The sequence below is a fragment of the Populus alba genome, chromosome 8 (assembly GCF_005239225.2).
Source record: "Populus alba chromosome 8, ASM523922v2, whole genome shotgun sequence".
NCBI classification, from domain to species: Eukaryota; Viridiplantae; Streptophyta; class Magnoliopsida; order Malpighiales; family Salicaceae; genus Populus; species Populus alba.
In genome coordinates, this window is record NC_133291.1 from 96,221 (window position 1) to 111,389 (window position 15,169).

At 37.0% G+C, this 15,169-nt stretch overlaps 3 protein-coding genes across 4 annotated transcripts; 2 read left to right on the forward strand and 1 right to left on the reverse strand.

The window, feature by feature from the left end:
* Window positions 1–294: 294 nt before the first annotated feature.
* On the forward strand, window positions 295–4,886 carry LOC118045120 (phytochrome-associated serine/threonine-protein phosphatase). Its single transcript, XM_035053662.2, has 10 exons — window positions 295–613; window positions 1,091–1,237; window positions 1,385–1,452; window positions 1,863–1,920; window positions 3,096–3,206; window positions 3,374–3,424; window positions 3,600–3,743; window positions 3,843–3,938; window positions 4,021–4,092; window positions 4,467–4,886. Exons 1-10 carry the CDS (start codon window positions 533–535, stop codon window positions 4,548–4,550), a joined length of 912 nt encoding a protein of 303 aa, XP_034909553.1. The 5' UTR covers window positions 295–532; the 3' UTR covers window positions 4,551–4,886.
* A 921-nt stretch (window positions 4,887–5,807) lies between these two features.
* Window positions 5,808–9,183, reverse strand: LOC118045119 (ABC transporter F family member 4). Of its 2 annotated transcripts, none has more exons than XM_035053661.2 (2): window positions 8,898–9,183; window positions 5,808–8,308 (listed from the first exon to the last, which is right to left on the reverse strand). In XM_035053661.2, the coding sequence occupies exon 2, from the start codon at window positions 8,289–8,291 to the stop codon at window positions 6,105–6,107; it is 2,187 nt and encodes a 728-aa protein (XP_034909552.1). In that variant the 5' UTR covers window positions 8,292–8,308; window positions 8,898–9,183; the 3' UTR covers window positions 5,808–6,104. The 2 variants fall into 2 exon arrangements, with proteins under 2 accessions (XP_034909552.1, XP_034909551.1); XM_035053660.2 differs by having other exon boundaries at window positions 8,961–9,182.
* Window positions 9,184–12,109: 2,926 nt separating this feature from the next.
* Window positions 12,110–15,153, forward strand: LOC118045117 (vacuolar-processing enzyme alpha-isozyme). Its single transcript, XM_035053657.2, has 10 exons — window positions 12,110–12,216; window positions 12,526–12,765; window positions 12,861–13,025; window positions 13,188–13,344; window positions 13,496–13,581; window positions 13,714–13,913; window positions 14,014–14,062; window positions 14,163–14,375; window positions 14,456–14,662; window positions 14,838–15,153. The coding sequence occupies exons 2-10, from the start codon at window positions 12,547–12,549 to the stop codon at window positions 15,009–15,011; spliced, it is 1,470 nt and encodes a 489-aa protein (XP_034909548.1). The 5' UTR covers window positions 12,110–12,216; window positions 12,526–12,546; the 3' UTR covers window positions 15,012–15,153.
* The last annotated feature ends 16 nt before the right edge of the window (window positions 15,154–15,169 follow it).

Below are 15,169 nucleotides of genomic sequence, written 5' to 3' on the forward strand. Positions count from 1 at the left end.
GAAATTTATGTCGGCGGAAAGAATGGTTTTAATTTCCCTCTTTGGAAGTAAATAATAATAATAATAATATATATATATATATATATATTAAAGAAATATAATTTCCCTCTTTGGAGCATGTTTGGAATAATATTTTTTTAAAATATTTTTTTTATAATTTTATATTGTAAAATAATAGCTGCCACTCTTAAACACCCTCTAAAAAATACCATCCACCACCACGTATTTGGCTGTACGGTACGGTACAGTATAGTATAGTATAGTAGGAGGGCCTCTGCCTCAAATCTTGTCATGCTCTGATAAAAATAAAAAATAAATAAATTTAAAAAAGAAAGGAAAAGAAAGAAATAGAAAAAACTTGCGGAAATCAAAAATAGTATTTGGAGCAGGCGAAGAAATAGATCTATTCAACCTGTATTCAGAGGAGACCACCCCTTCCCCTCTGTAGTAGTGGATTGATTGAACTATTAGAAAGAGAGAGAGATAAAAAAAGAGAAGGGGAAGATCAGCATCAGCGTCATCGTCAGTAGTGATGGATTTGGATCAATGGATAGCGAAGGTTAAAGAAGGACAGCATCTTTTGGAAGACGAGCTCCAGCTTCTCTGCGAATACGTATATTCTTTATACTCTCTCTCTTTCTCTTCTAGGGTTTCTTTCTTTCTTTCCAATATGCACATGCATCTATGCTTTTAGTATCTAAGGAAGTAGTTGAATTCAATTAGGGTTTATCCGCCGCACCCTTCTTGACTGATTTATTCATTTTGTTCCAACCCTACTACTCTTGCTTTGTCTTTTCGTGCTTTCAATCCTTTCGTTTTCTTGGCTAGCCAATTAATTCTAGACTAGCCCCTCCTCACATTAGGGCTTTTCATCTCTCAAGATGATCGAAACCCTTCCTGCAATTGATGCTACTCTTTGCTTTTATGTTTGCTTTTTCAATAAATTTCATGTCAAGGCGCTTACTTAGTTCAATTCTTTCATTTCGTGTTATTCTTTGGTATTCAGAATGCATTCAATTTGATTGTTTTCCTTTTACTGTATATAATAGTATTTCTTCTTCTTTTTATATATAAATAATTAAATACACAGGTAAAAGAGATCCTCATTGAGGAGTCCAATGTGCAGCCCGTTAACAGCCCTGTCACTGTCTGTGGTGATATTCATGGCCAGTTTCATGATCTTATGAAACTTTTCCAGACTGGGGGTCATGTACCCGAGACTAATTACATTTTTATGGTAACTAACTTGTATACTCTCCTTATGATAAATCCCCTCTTTCTCTCTCTTATCTGCCCCCCCCCCCCTTTTGTGCCATATTATTGCTTCTTTTTAATGTCATTTTTTTTATTGGAGCTCACTTAAATATTCCCGATGCTTTGGCAGGGTGATTTTGTTGATCGAGGTTATAATAGTCTTGAAGTTTTCACCATTCTTTTGCTTCTCAAAGCAAGGTACATTCTTGTTTCTGTGCTTGTCATGCCTTTGTTCCATGTTGCTGCATTGATATACCATTATGTGATTCAATGCATACCCTTCTTCCTGCCAAAACAACTACTTAGCTTTTACAAATAAAAAAACTTGGTCCCGTTAGATTAGGCCAAATTATTACAAGGCCTCCAAAGGCCATATGGGAATTTGTCATCTTGATCTTTGTTAACTTTGCAACTTGAAATCCATTAGAAGTTGCCACCTGGTCACCTTAGTAGCTCAAATTCTGAAGACCAGAAGCTGGTCAGGCTATTTCCAGCTGCTATATCATTCACCCACTAAGTTGTGATGAATGAATCTTAGATTTTTTGCTTATGTTTTTGATGAACCTAGTTAATTTTGCTGTTTTCTATATCTTTGGTTGTGTTTGTAGATACCCAGCTAATATTACACTTTTGCGTGGAAATCATGAAAGCAGGCAACTAACTCAGGTATGTTTTAAGTTGGACAACAACCATTATTATGTGCAATAGAGTGATGTGTAATACTCCACCATTATTTGTCTAAGATAATGTGAATTCTGGCTTTAGTAGCTATCATTATTCATAAGAAACCCGACAGAGCTTTTGATTTCCATGAGCAGAGTTAAGTTACAAATGGCCATGCCCGTTGGGCATGATGGTTACTCAATGGCTAAGAACTGTCCCTATAAGTTTAATTTAATACTGGAATAACCAAATGTTATTGGGGGAGAAGGGAGCTACATTCTTCCAGGATTACACTTTCATTTGCACTAGCCTATGATAACAAGAAAATGGTAATTAGGGGTTCATTAGTGCGCTCTTTAAACTTACTCAAGTATGATAATGAGATGCCCAGAAGGGAAGTGGACTATCTATTTGGGATATAGGGTTTGCCACACTGCTGTTGGACATCGTAAAGCATGAACACTTTGGAATTCCTTTTAGTTAATGGAAGTATTTAAAAACTTGCAGGTGCAGAAACATGATATGGTTTTAATAACTTGTAAGTTAAATTTAGAATGCTGCTCAGATACCAAATATATTTGTTAGGCTGCCAAAATTACTTTAGTTTCAAGGCCATCCATTTAGGTTGACTTATTTGGTTAATTTATGAAGAATACTGTAATTCATGCATATTTTGGTTGCTCAAATGGTCAAACTAATTCTTCCAAACTTAGGTTCGAGGCTCACACATGTCCATTCTTTTGTGCTAATAGATACAGGAACTTTGAGAACACGAGTCTGAAATGTTGTGGGTTATCCTCCGTGCTGGTGTCAAATCTGTTTGGGTTTTAAGGCATGTTGTTGAGTATTGCCAAAAGTGATAACAAGCTTGGAAAAGCTCCAGTTCTGCTAGTTCTGGGTGCCATCATTAAAATAATAAAATCGCTTTACAGTCATAAAGAATTATTTATTAATTAGATTTCCACTTATCTTTATATGATGATATGCTGATGTGGAGGTTTCTTATGGAATCCAGCCCCAATCTTGTGTATCTAAATTGCTACGATGAAAAGAAATGTGTAAATTGTTGTGTTTCATTCCAAATGTTCTCAATTTTCCAAGAGGGAAATTCTGCTTTCTTGACAATTTCCCTTTGGATTGTAATCTATGCTATAAGGTATAACTTTTATCTTTGTCAGGTATATGGTTTCTATGATGAGTGCCAGAGGAAGTATGGGAATGCCAATGCATGGCGGTATTGTACTGATGTTTTTGATTATCTGACACTATCAGCAATTATAGATGGCACTGTAAGTGTAACCACCCTGCAGCAGCCCATCTCTCTCTCTCACTCTCTCTCTCTGTCTGAATACTGCAGTCCTTTTCGTCCCTAGATCTCTGTTTATTTATGTAGATGGGTCTGTATTTGCATCTGCTTCAATAACGTTGAAACTTGATGTTTTTTTTAATCCTCTAGGTGCTCTGCGTCCATGGTGGTCTTTCTCCTGACATCCGAACTATCGATCAGGTGTTTTTCTTTTCTTTGTAGTAGTTTAGCTGAAGAACTGTGCATTTCGGCAATACACAATGTAGAGAGAGAGGGAGTCTCCATTGGGGTGCAGTATGTTGGACTATAATTTCCTGCTGCTTTTTTTTCTCATGGTTTGTACTGATACATTTTTTTTGTCCCTATCACATGGCAGATAAGAGTAATTGAACGGAATTGTGAGATTCCACATGAAGGGCCATTCTGTGATCTCATGTGGAGTGATCCTGAAGATATAGAGACATGGGCAGTTAGCCCCCGGGGAGCAGGTTGGCTTTTTGGGTCTAGGGTCACTTCTGAGGTAATGAACCTGGCCTCTCAGAGGAACATGTCCCATTCACTGTAAACAAATGTCATATTGATCTGACAGTTGGTTTTTTTTTTTTTTTTTTTTCTGTAGTTCAATCACATTAACAATCTTGATCTGGTATGTCGAGCGCACCAACTTGTACAAGAAGGTCTCAAGTACATGTTTCAAGATAAAGGCTTAGTTACTGTATGTACTCTGAAACTTAAATTCATATGCTTTCAAACATATCCAAGCCAGCTTGGTAATTTTTTGTCTGTAAAATTTTCAGGTCTGGTCTGCACCAAATTACTGTTACCGTTGTGGAAATGTAGCTTCTATATTGAGCTTCAATGAGAATATGGTGAGTATAAGAGACCAGTTTACTGCCTATGTTTTTTTGTGTGATCGAGGGAGGCATGCTATTATTGGTTGCATGGAAAACATTTTCATTGCAAGTGAGAAAAAAAAGAGAGCTTAATCGCGTTTGTTTCCTTATTTTATTCAATGATGCGTGATATTTAATTGTCTGTTCTTGGTACTTTTGTTAATTTAGAGATGATTTATGTGCATGCTTAATAAGGTCATTGCTAAGTTATGAAGTTACTATTCTAAAGAATTATGTTGCACTGCTGCACCTTCATGTTTTCAAACCCAATATACCCTTGTTAGTGTCCTTGTTTTCTGCTTGTGAATTCAGTTGGTTCATATGTATTCATATTTTGTGTCGTTTCATAGGAGAGGGAAGTGAAGTTTTTTACAGAAACGGAGGAAAACAACCAGATGAGAGGGCCCAGGACAGGAGTTCCATATTTCTTATGAATGGGGAGAATAATTTGCTGCATTACTTGTAAAATCGTGGAAGCACCATTGCTGCTTATCTTGGAAGACATTTATTTAAAGTTGGGGGACTGGAGAATACGTCCTTGTTTACATGCTCGCAGATGGACCTTCCATTTGTGCTTGGGGTGGAGCCTCTCCCATTCTCCCAAGGCTTCTACTGGGGATTTGTTGCCTGTGTATTAGAGTTTTCTTTCTTCTTCTTCTTTTTTCTTCTAATTTATACTTGGGTTATTTGTTAGATAGCGTCGTTTTATTCCAGGATGTTGAATTTCGTTGTGTACCAGTCTACTGTTTTACCAAAGCTTCTTTCACTAAGTCCCTGGATTTCTGCGGAGTACCTTGATTGGTTGGAAGTGAAGAAGCAATATGCTTCTTCAAAATTTCCAAATTAAAGTTTCCATGGCAAGTTTTGACTTGTGAGGGGGGAGGGGGGGGGGGTGATAAAGCGATTATGATGAGGTATCATAAATTTCTCTCTGTTATTTTTTCCCTGTCTGTTCTCTAATTCAAGTAATGCGTGTGTTCCCTCCTGAGAATTCCTTTTCCTGCTTCTGGAGATCTATTTCTTAGTGGTCATTGTTCATTTTACTTTTCGATGCTTTTTATCTTTAATTAAAACTTAATTCAAAGTAATTGGCATAGAAGCTTTTCCACAACCTGTTCAGTATAATCAACATAGCCAACTGAGCTAGGTTGCGAGAAGCTCTATTAAATTGCTATCGAGCTGCGACAACCGTTCTTTGAAAAGGCGATGGTGCATCTTCAGTCTTCATGCTCAGGATGCTAGCGAACCAGAAGCTGCATGCTCTCGAGAAATTGCAACACAATGCTCTATAGAAAATGCTTGGTTTTGGGTGGCAGGTCAAGCTTCCACATTCTCTTCCTGTTAATGTCAATGGCAGGGTATCATCTCTCGAGCTAGAGGCGAGGAATTTAATTAGCAAAGCATGTCAACAGAGAAACGTGGAAAGCGCATCCTAATAATCAAAGGCTCAGGAAAGCAAGTCACCAATAAGCTTTCATCACAGAGGAAAAATAACAAGCCTCAAATAAAAGCAAAAACCGCAAACTGGAATCATTTATTCCAAGGAAAGTCGCAAGCGAGAGGGAAACCATTGCAAGATGAAAACTGATTTCATGTTGTTCATGTCATCATTCCCCTGCACAAAACATCGTGCGGGCGCCCAAAGCACTAACCCCTTTAAAGCTTATGCCTAGTAGCAGGAGGTACGTAAATAAAAGGCAAGCAATGATAATATGGTATTCTTATCATGCACGTAGGCATATGAGAAAATCGCTGAAACAAACTGGTTTCGTTCGCCTTCCCAAGAAAAAAAAAAAAAAAAAGAGTATGAAACAGTGATAAGAACTTTATTTCCTGCATCTCTGCCACACAAGCAACTACATAAAATGACGAAAGATGCATTGTTAGTATTCATGTCATGTGTACTAGCCGAATCCAAATGCAGTTGATTGCAAGCAAAATCTCATCAAGTAATTGATGCAAAGAATTAAGTACTCTTGACTGCAACCTTAATCATCATCAACCTCAGCCTTAATCTCCCTTTGTAGCTCCTCTTTGTACTCTTCAAATGTTCCAGGGTAACTAGTCACAGTTCCATCTTCCACCACCCAAATCTCACTCCTCTCTTCATCCTCACATACACGCGATATCAACCTAGAGTCATGACTGACCAGGACAACTCCACCGGTGAATTCATCTAGCGCATCGCCCAAGGCATCAATGCTCTGCATATCAAGATGATTTGTGGGCTCATCCAAGAGTAAGATATGGGGCTTGGACATCGATATCGACGTGAAGACAACCCGAGCTTTCTGCCCGCCTGATAACTTTGCGATAGGGGTAAGATGATTATGGCTTGGCAGTCCAAATTTGCCGAGCTGCCCCCGGACGGCCTCCTGTTTGCTAAGCCCCTCTTGGTCTGGATGCAGATGGAGAAGGTATTGTACAGGTGTTTCATCCATTGTAAGAAGATCCACAAAGTGCTGCGAGTACCTTCCAATCCTCAACTTCTGACTCCGCCTCACTTCACCTTCACTCGGTACCAAATCACCTGCAAGAAGATTCAGGAGAGTGGATTTGCCAGCTCCATTGGGCCCAACAATAGCAACACGGGTCCCCATGTCAATACCCACATCAACATTTGACAGCTTGAAATCATCCCGATTTGGATAACTAAAGCTCACTTCAATGAGCTGCAAGAGTGGTGGTGTAAGCTCAGTAGGTTCAGGAAAGTGAAACTCAACGCTGTAATCTCTCCACTTCTTAGGAGCTTCAGGTGGGGCTTGATCCTCATCAACCTTGCCCTTGCCCTTATTCTTTGCTGTTTCCTTGGCTGCAGCAAACTTTGCTCGATCCTTGACCTTTTCCTGCTGAACCCGATTCCCGCTCCTCTTGGCAGCTTTCATCTGCTTGTTATAAACCTCAAACTTCTTGTTTGTCTCCTTCCGCCTCTGCTCATACCCAACCTCAAAATCATTGAAATTTCCACGATAGGAGTTGAGTTTCTGATCATGTAGATGAATAACGTCATTGCAAACTGTGTTGAGGAAATCTCGGTCATGTGAGACAACAACCACAGTTTTCTTCCAGCGGCACAGATACTCCTCCAACCAGAGAACAGCCCTTAAGTCAAGATGGTTGGTAGGCTCATCAAGCAATAAGAGGGTTGGCTGCACAAAAAGTGCCCTGGCCAGAGAAATTCGCATCCTCCAGCCACCACTAAATGACCTAGTCGGACGGCCCTGCATATCCTTGGTAAAACCCAATCCAGCAAGAATCTTTGATGCCTGAGATTCGGCAGCATCTGATCCCATCAACTGCAATTTATCATACAATTCAGCAAGCCTCTCTCCAGCATCATCTTCATCATCACCACCAATGTTTTCACCCTCAGCAGCAAAAGTGGATTTCTGCAGCAAGGAAACCTCTTCTCGGAGTTTCACGAGTTCTTCATTGGCAGAAACAACTGCTTGCAAAGCTGTTTTGTCATCACCAATTACCTCCTGTTCAACCAAAAGCACATCAATATTCTTGGGCACAGGAATCTTCCTCCAAGCAAGGAGCTTCAATAGTGTAGACTTGCCCATTCCGTTGGGTCCTACCAAACCATATCTTCTTCCATGAGCTATCTTCACAGATGCATTTTTAAGTAGTTCATTTCCCCGAGCAGAGACAGAAAAATTCTCTATTGTTATATCTTTGACATTAGCATCCCCTTCATCTTCCCCATCAAGGACAGAAGCCCGGCTCCCAATGACAACCGTGAAAGCATCATGGTCATCTTTAAGGGCCTCCTGCTTCGCATGCTTAATGGCATGGGCAGTGAGAAGTTCCTTCTTTTCACGCTTTTTTAACTCCTTATCTGACAAGGGTACATCAAGTGGCTTCAATTCAGACCTCCGCTGACTGGTTCTCTTGCTTGTACCATCCTGTTGTTGCTCTTCTTCCAAGCCATTCCCCTCTTCTTCATCATCAGACGGGGGAAGATCAATGCCGTCAGTGTAAGTAGGAGCTGACCTTGGCTTGGGCTTACTAGATGTTAAGGTTGAGGAAGAGCCTTTCTTAGGTTTGTCAGGTTTCTGGTCCATACTGGCCAACATGGCAGTGACTGATAGTTTCTCTTTCTTCCCATCTTTATTGCTAGCCTTAGCCTTTGAGGGTGCACCGCTAGCGTCCTCCTTTTGCTTCTTTCCCATTGCAGCTGCGGGTTAGCCTGGTAAGAAAAGCAATGAATAATTTAGTACTATTTCAAAATCTCTACCATAAAAGCTAAATGATGCAGCTGTATCGAAACCAAAATGAAGAACGAAAACATCTGAGCACATAAATCATTGATAAAAAAAATAAAAATACAGACTGAAAGTATGTTCAGAGAAGAACTTTAAAATAGAAAGGAAAGAAACAATGAATTACAAGAAAGCATTCATTAAGGGGAGACAAGGACTGAATAGGGTTTTAAGGGCATATTAATGATAAGTTAATTGTAAACTTGTTAATTAGTTATGTGCTAAAACAACAACACAGCAGCATGATGATAAAAGGATTATAGTTCTATCCTACTACAGGATTACTATTATCAAATCAAATCTTAATCATTGTTATTGTTATCAACAGATTAATTCAATAAACAGAAACCAAACGAGATTTGTTAAGGGAATAACAATGATAAAATAGATCTATTCTACTGATTAATTGGTAAAGGTAAAGACTTGAAATTCCTTGGAACGAAAGAAGCAAAGAAAGAATCATCCCATTCGTAATTCGATTCCATACTTTAAAAGAAAATAAAGAATTTTGTTAACCTGATTGATTACTACTGTGAAGCTAATTAATTGATGAAACAAGAAGAAGAAAGGAATCGCTACCTATCTATCTATCTATAGATAGCTTTATCTCTCTCTCTTTCTCTAAAAGTAGAACGAACACACGCACGCATAGACACAATAACGGAGTTTTCTCCTTCCAGTTGCGTGCATATATGTGTATATGTAGAGCCGTGGGGAAAAGAAATGGGGGGCGAGCAGAGCAGAGCAGAGTTTTTGGGTTTTAAGACAAGAAGACCCGAAGACAAATCAAACAACGTTTAGAAGTCGGTTTTCGCTTTCTCTCACTTTCAATTCGATGTATGTATGTATGTATTATGATAATCTATTGTATTGTCGGCTGTATTCTATTCTATGTATTTGTCTTGCTTTCCTTTGGGCCTTGTCGTTTCCTTTTTTGTGCGCATGGGCCTTTTCCCGCCCCAAGTCATTTTACTTTCTTGTCGTTGGGTTTGGGCCTGGTCTTTCCTAATTGGTTCTAAGCCTCTTCTTTCTTTCTTTTTTTTTTTTTTTTTTTGGTATACAACGTCCTCCTTTGTTAGAGATTATTACTAGTAGTAGGGGTTATTACATATTAAAAAAACTAAAAGGCATAAGTGATTTACGTGGCTCTGGATACAAGTTTTTTTTTATTTTATTAAAACAGTATACATATGTTTTCATCCAGAAAAAACTAATTTGACCTGCCAGAGTTAAATTTTTCTTTTTCAGAGGATATATTAGTTATTGCAGAATTTATTGGGTATAAATTGGTGAGGTAACATTTTTTAAAAAAATTAAAATAACTATTTTTCTCTTCAAAAAAAAAAAAGTTGCTCTTTGATCATTTTTTAAAAAATACAATAAAGTTATGGTCATGTCTTTTGGAGGGGGAAACAAATGAACATGTACAGATAAGCTTCTCTATCTTTTTTATTTAAAATAAAAATGAAATGTCAGGATAACCCTTGGGATAAAAAAGAAAAAAGAAAGAGGTTAGTTTCAAGGGAGTTTTAGTAATTTTTTACTTGCTTTTTTTGTTATTTTTCAATTTAATTAGGGGCGTTTGGTAATTTTCAGTTATTAAATATTATTTAAAAAATTTATTAATATGTGCAAGTATGAGTCAAGTCCCCGTGCCATTCAAGTGTTGCGTGAGGGCTCGACCAGTGATCAAAATCCTGCTTTTGTTGCAACATTGGGAAAGGCGAGTCGTCCTCTTTTAAGGCGGTGTAACGTATGTTTATGGAGGAGGTTCAATTAGGCTACAATGAAGTTTTTTTTTTCTTCTTTCTTCTTTCTTCTTTCTTCTTTCTTCTTTCTTCTCTTTCATACCCTTCAAATTTACGCCTAACCTTTGAATAAACAATTGTGTCCTTATGTTTGTAGTTTTATCAATTTTGATCCTTCTTCTTTTGATTACTAATTATTTAGCTTTTGATGTCTTTTGAAGTTTAGTTTTTTAATTTCATCCTAGATATTTTATTCAATTTGATTTTTTTTTTAATCTAATTTGGCCCCTCTACTTTTGATTGCTCTGTTTTTGTATTTTATACATTTCTTGATTATTATTTTTATGCAATCTCGTACCTTACCCATTTTATTGCATTAATTTTTTTTAATTCATTTCTTGTCCTCGTTCTTTTAATTGTTATATTCTTATCCTTTTCTTGACTTTTTTTTTTTTAAAAAATAAAAAAAAATTATCCCTCAACATTTATTTCATTTGATTTTTTTAATTAATACTTTTTTTCAATTTAGCCCCTAATTATTTTGTTTTTATATCATGTTTAGTGTGCATTGTTTGGATTTTAAATTGTTTTATGTTTTGATATTTTACTTTTTTTTTTTTTTTGTGGTTATCTTCCAATAAGGTAATCTTTTATTGAAATGTTTTTTTTTTTTTTTTTTTTTTGTAATTCTCGTTATTTGATTATTAGGTCATTAGCTTCATTATTTGTTCTATTTTTTAAAAAAATATCTTGGTAATAGATTAATTAGATTAACCTCCATATTGTTGTTGTTATTATATGAAATGGGCCGGGGAGCTACTGATTCAAAGAATTTCTTTTTTGAAACTAATTAATATAATGTACTCTTTAGTCATGATTAATGAGAGAAAAAACCATGTCAAATAGTAGGTTTTTTAATATCTATGGATTTTTTTTCGTTTTGAAACCAATTCTTAATTAAGACGTGATTATTATGTACTAGATAAACCTGTTATAACAAGTTAACACTACTAATTTAAATCATATTAGAAAATAGTTATAAATATTGGACGATTAAATTACTAGTAATTGAGTAGCTTTTAAATTTAATGGCTAATAAATCATCTATTTAAATCTAAAAACTCTATAATTTCTCAAAATAGGTTATGAGATTTTTAAATGGAGATCGTAAAGGCTAGAACAAATGACGTCGCTTCATGCATGCAAGAATATATTCAAGCTAGCATTTAATTACTTTGCCACTACAGTAACAAAGCGTTGGAGTATTTATTGAACAAGAGAGATGAAAAGTTATAATGCATGGAGGATTACTTTGGAATTGAAGTTAGATCCTTATGAACGAAATGGGATTGGAAATGAAGCTAGACGAAAAGGATGACCTGATATATATATATATATATATATATATGTATACACATATATATTGATTAACATGAATATTTATCCATACCTCTCGACTGATATATGTGGGATCCAAGATTTGAAGCAGATGATGAGATTTCTGGTGTCCATGACTCAAAAGTAACGTCGAGCTGAGAGGACGTCAGAGAAGATCAACTCAATCCATGATCATGGTGGTAGGTATATGGACCAATGACTTAGCTACAAAAAAGGCTGATTGATGCTACGTAGTGATGAAAGGAGGTAGTGATGATCAAGAGAGCGAGTCACTTTGCTTTATTCACTCATAAACCACGTTAAAAACATCTCACCATTCCATTTTCAAGTCACGTTTGTCCGCCACCACTCATAGCAACTTTTATCCCCGCAAGCTATAGCTGTAACCGTAGCTTCAAATGGCAAAGACAGGGGTTTTAAGATTTCCTATTTTGTATGTATGAACATGACATATAACTTAATCCTAAAATAATTTAATATGATTCTTCTTGTCCTTTATCGGTCATATCGAAGATTTGATCCAAGCCATCCGTTACTTTAGCTTAAAAATGATCATAAATAAGCTAGCAATCAATCAGCCCCATCTCTTCATTTCATTTATAAGAAACCCATGTTGAGTCTTGGAAGTTAGAACCTCTCTGTATATTGCATGCCTATATACTAGTTTCTTTCTAGTCGTCAGAAACCTGGTAATGTTTAAAATTCATTAGCAGCACTAGTGCTTGTAATTGCTCATAGAATCTTGCTATACATGTTGTCCTAATTATTATCTCTCAACTACTCCAATAATCCAATTACAATATCAGTAGTGTCTCTTTTTGTAACAGTAATGTTGGAATCCATGATTGTTTTTACTGTTAAGCTAATTATATGTAGATGGTACTGACATGGTATTGAAGCTAGCTGGCTATCCAAGCATTAAAATGTACAATGTATCTCCATTTCCCCTGGCTTAATTACAAACTAACATCAGTAGTACTGTGGGATTTGCACTATAGGTTGATCACTTGAATTGCAGTATGAGCAGCAGCTCCCATGTGTATGGCTATGGCTGTGCCACGTTTCTTTTCCTAATCGCATTGTTAAGTTCCATAGCTCAAAGTCAGGGAGTGATCATCAACAGTACTAGTGCGTCAAGCTTGCCGTCGAGTGTTAGAAGAGACTCCACTACCGCTGAAGGAAAACAGTGGGCCGTTTTGGTTGCCGGATCGGCTGGTTATGAAAATTATAGGCATCAGGTATCGCTAAATCTTGAGTTATACCTTCGGGATGGATAAGATATACTCTCATGTCCCTGTTGGATTAATTAGCTTTTGCATTTTAATTTAATTAGGCTGATGTATGCCATGCATACCAAATACTGAAGAAAGGTGGGTTGAAAGATGAAAACATCATTGTTTTCATGTATGACGACATTGCGTTCCATGTTGATAATCCCAGGCCTGGCATCATCATCAACAAACCTTTTGGCCATGATGTTTATGCAGGAGTCCCCAAGGTTTAATTATATTTTTTAATATTCACATATACATAGGTTATAAAACTCCATTGAAGTTACATGTGTGTGTGTGTGTTGGTTGGTTTTACTTTCTATCTATTTATTTATCTTGAAAACGAAAATCAAATTCTGATGTGATCTTCTCTTTTCTCCCTTTTTAAGGATTATACTGGAGATAACTGTACAGTGGACAACTTATTTGCTGTACTTCTGGGAAACAAATCTGCTCTTACTGGAGGGAGTGGCAAGGTCGTGGATAGCGGTCCAAATGACAACATTTTCATATACTATGCTGATCATGGTGCTCCAGGTTTAGTCGGTAAGCATTAGCTAATTTGTTTAATCACTTTTCGTATTTTCGTATTTGAAAAATTTAAAATACATGATATCTGTTCGTTCAGCCCCATTTATTTTATCACTGGAAAGACTAATTTTAAGAGTACAAATTATCTTGCGTGTGAAATCATCAGGTATGCCTATTGGGAAAGACCTGTATGCCAAAGACCTCATACAAGTGTTGAAGAAGCAGCAGGAAGCTAATTCGTATAAAAGCATGGTGAGCAACTACTAGTTTTATATGTTAATTAATTGTCTTGCAGAAATTAAAATGGGATTACACAGTTAATTAATAACTTGATCAGTATTCTCACAGCTGCTAGTGTATTCCTTGATTAATTATTAATTACAGGTATTCTACCTCGAAGCTTGTGAGTCTGGGAGCATGTTCGAAGGTCTTCTTCCAAGTAACTGGAGCATATATGCAATTACTGCAGCAAATGGAGAGGAGAGTAGCTATGGAATATATTGCCCAGGATACTACCCTGCTCCTCCCCCAGAATTTCTTACTTGCTTGGGAGATGTATTTAGCATTTCTTGGATGGAGGATAGGTTCATTATTAGTTTTATAATAGCATTTAAAGTTAATTAAGCCGACTATTAATTTTATTTAACATTCTGTTTACACATGTGCATGCATATATAAACACAGTGATTTGCACGACATGAGCCAGGAAACTCTGCAGCAGCAATATGAAGTGGTATAATATGTGTGTGTGTGAGAGAGATTAATGATTCTAAAAACAAATTGCTCAATGATTTTTTCTCATTCTTAACATTTAAGCAATATTTTACGTGTAGGTTCGGAGAAGGACGGGATATGATTATGAAGATATGTCTCATGTCAAGCAATATGGAAACATGGAGCTTAGCAAGGAGCTGCTCTCTTCTTACGTAGGCACAAACGCTGCAAACGACAACTACGCTACCAACAATAATATCGAAGAATACCCTTCTATGATCCCAAGAGTCTTTGACCAACGCGAAGCAACTCTTCTTCATTTCTGGCACAAGGTGATTTGATTCGAATTGCTACTGTAATTGAAAGGGAATTAATGCAATGTAAAGTTGTTTGATTTTAATCATCTTCTCAGTATCAAGAAGCCCCCGATGGATCTGATAAGAAGGTCGAGGCTCACAGGGACCTGCTTCGCTTACATTCTCATATAAGGCATGTGGATCGTAGCCTAAACCATATTGCTTCAACTCTGTTTGGGGACGCAAACGCAGCAAACGCAATGAAGCATGTTAGACCTTCTGGGCAACCTCTTGTTGATGACTGGGATTGCTTGAAGGGCCTTGTAAGTCTTCGTATATATTAATTCATAACTACATGTTTGTACTCCGGCTCAAGAAACATCCTCCACTAGTAAAATTACATCACGGGGGGAGGGGAAGAAGGGATCTTTCTTTGTGCAGCGAACCATTCACTGATCCACGCTAGCTGCCTCCTTGTTTGTAAATTGCAATATGCAGGTGGAAGCTTATGAGAAACAGTGTGGAGGTCTGTCATGGTATGGAAAGAAGTACACGAGAGTGATAGCAAACATGTGCAATGCTGGGATAAATGTGGAGCAAATGATCGGTGCATCCACCAGAGCATGCTCATCAAGGACTACAGGCTCCCTTCAAAACGAATTAGACAAATAGAGAGAGAGTAGTACGCTGGTATATGAATGTTTAAAATGAAGCTCTCTGATCTCTCTACAGATATATAGTCACGGTGATCAAGCATAATGTTAATCTTCCATATAAATAATCATAACACATTAAGGATGTGATTTACTAATTATTTCCGTGCTTATTGT

Bases quoted from the DNA above. Each gene is read 5' to 3' on its own strand.
- LOC118045120 (XM_035053662.2), top strand. From the start codon at position 533: ATGGATTTGGATCAATGGATAGCGAAGGTTAAAGAAGGACAGCATCTT. The intron at 614-1,090 runs GTATATTCTTTA...TTAAATACACAG, and splicing joins TCCAGCTTCTCTGCGAATAC to GTAAAAGAGATCCTCATTGA. The intron at 3,744-3,842 runs GTAATGAACCTG...TTTTTTCTGTAG, and splicing joins GGTCTAGGGTCACTTCTGAG to TTCAATCACATTAACAATCT.
- LOC118045119 (XM_035053661.2), bottom strand. From the start codon at position 8,291: ATGGGAAAGAAGCAAAAGGAGGACGCTAGCGGTGCACCCTCAAAGGCT.
- LOC118045117 (XM_035053657.2), top strand. From the start codon at position 12,547: ATGAGCAGCAGCTCCCATGTGTATGGCTATGGCTGTGCCACGTTTCTT. The intron at 12,766-12,860 runs GTATCGCTAAAT...TAATTTAATTAG, and splicing joins ATGAAAATTATAGGCATCAG to GCTGATGTATGCCATGCATA. The intron at 13,914-14,013 runs GTTCATTATTAG...ATATAAACACAG, and splicing joins ATTTCTTGGATGGAGGATAG to TGATTTGCACGACATGAGCC.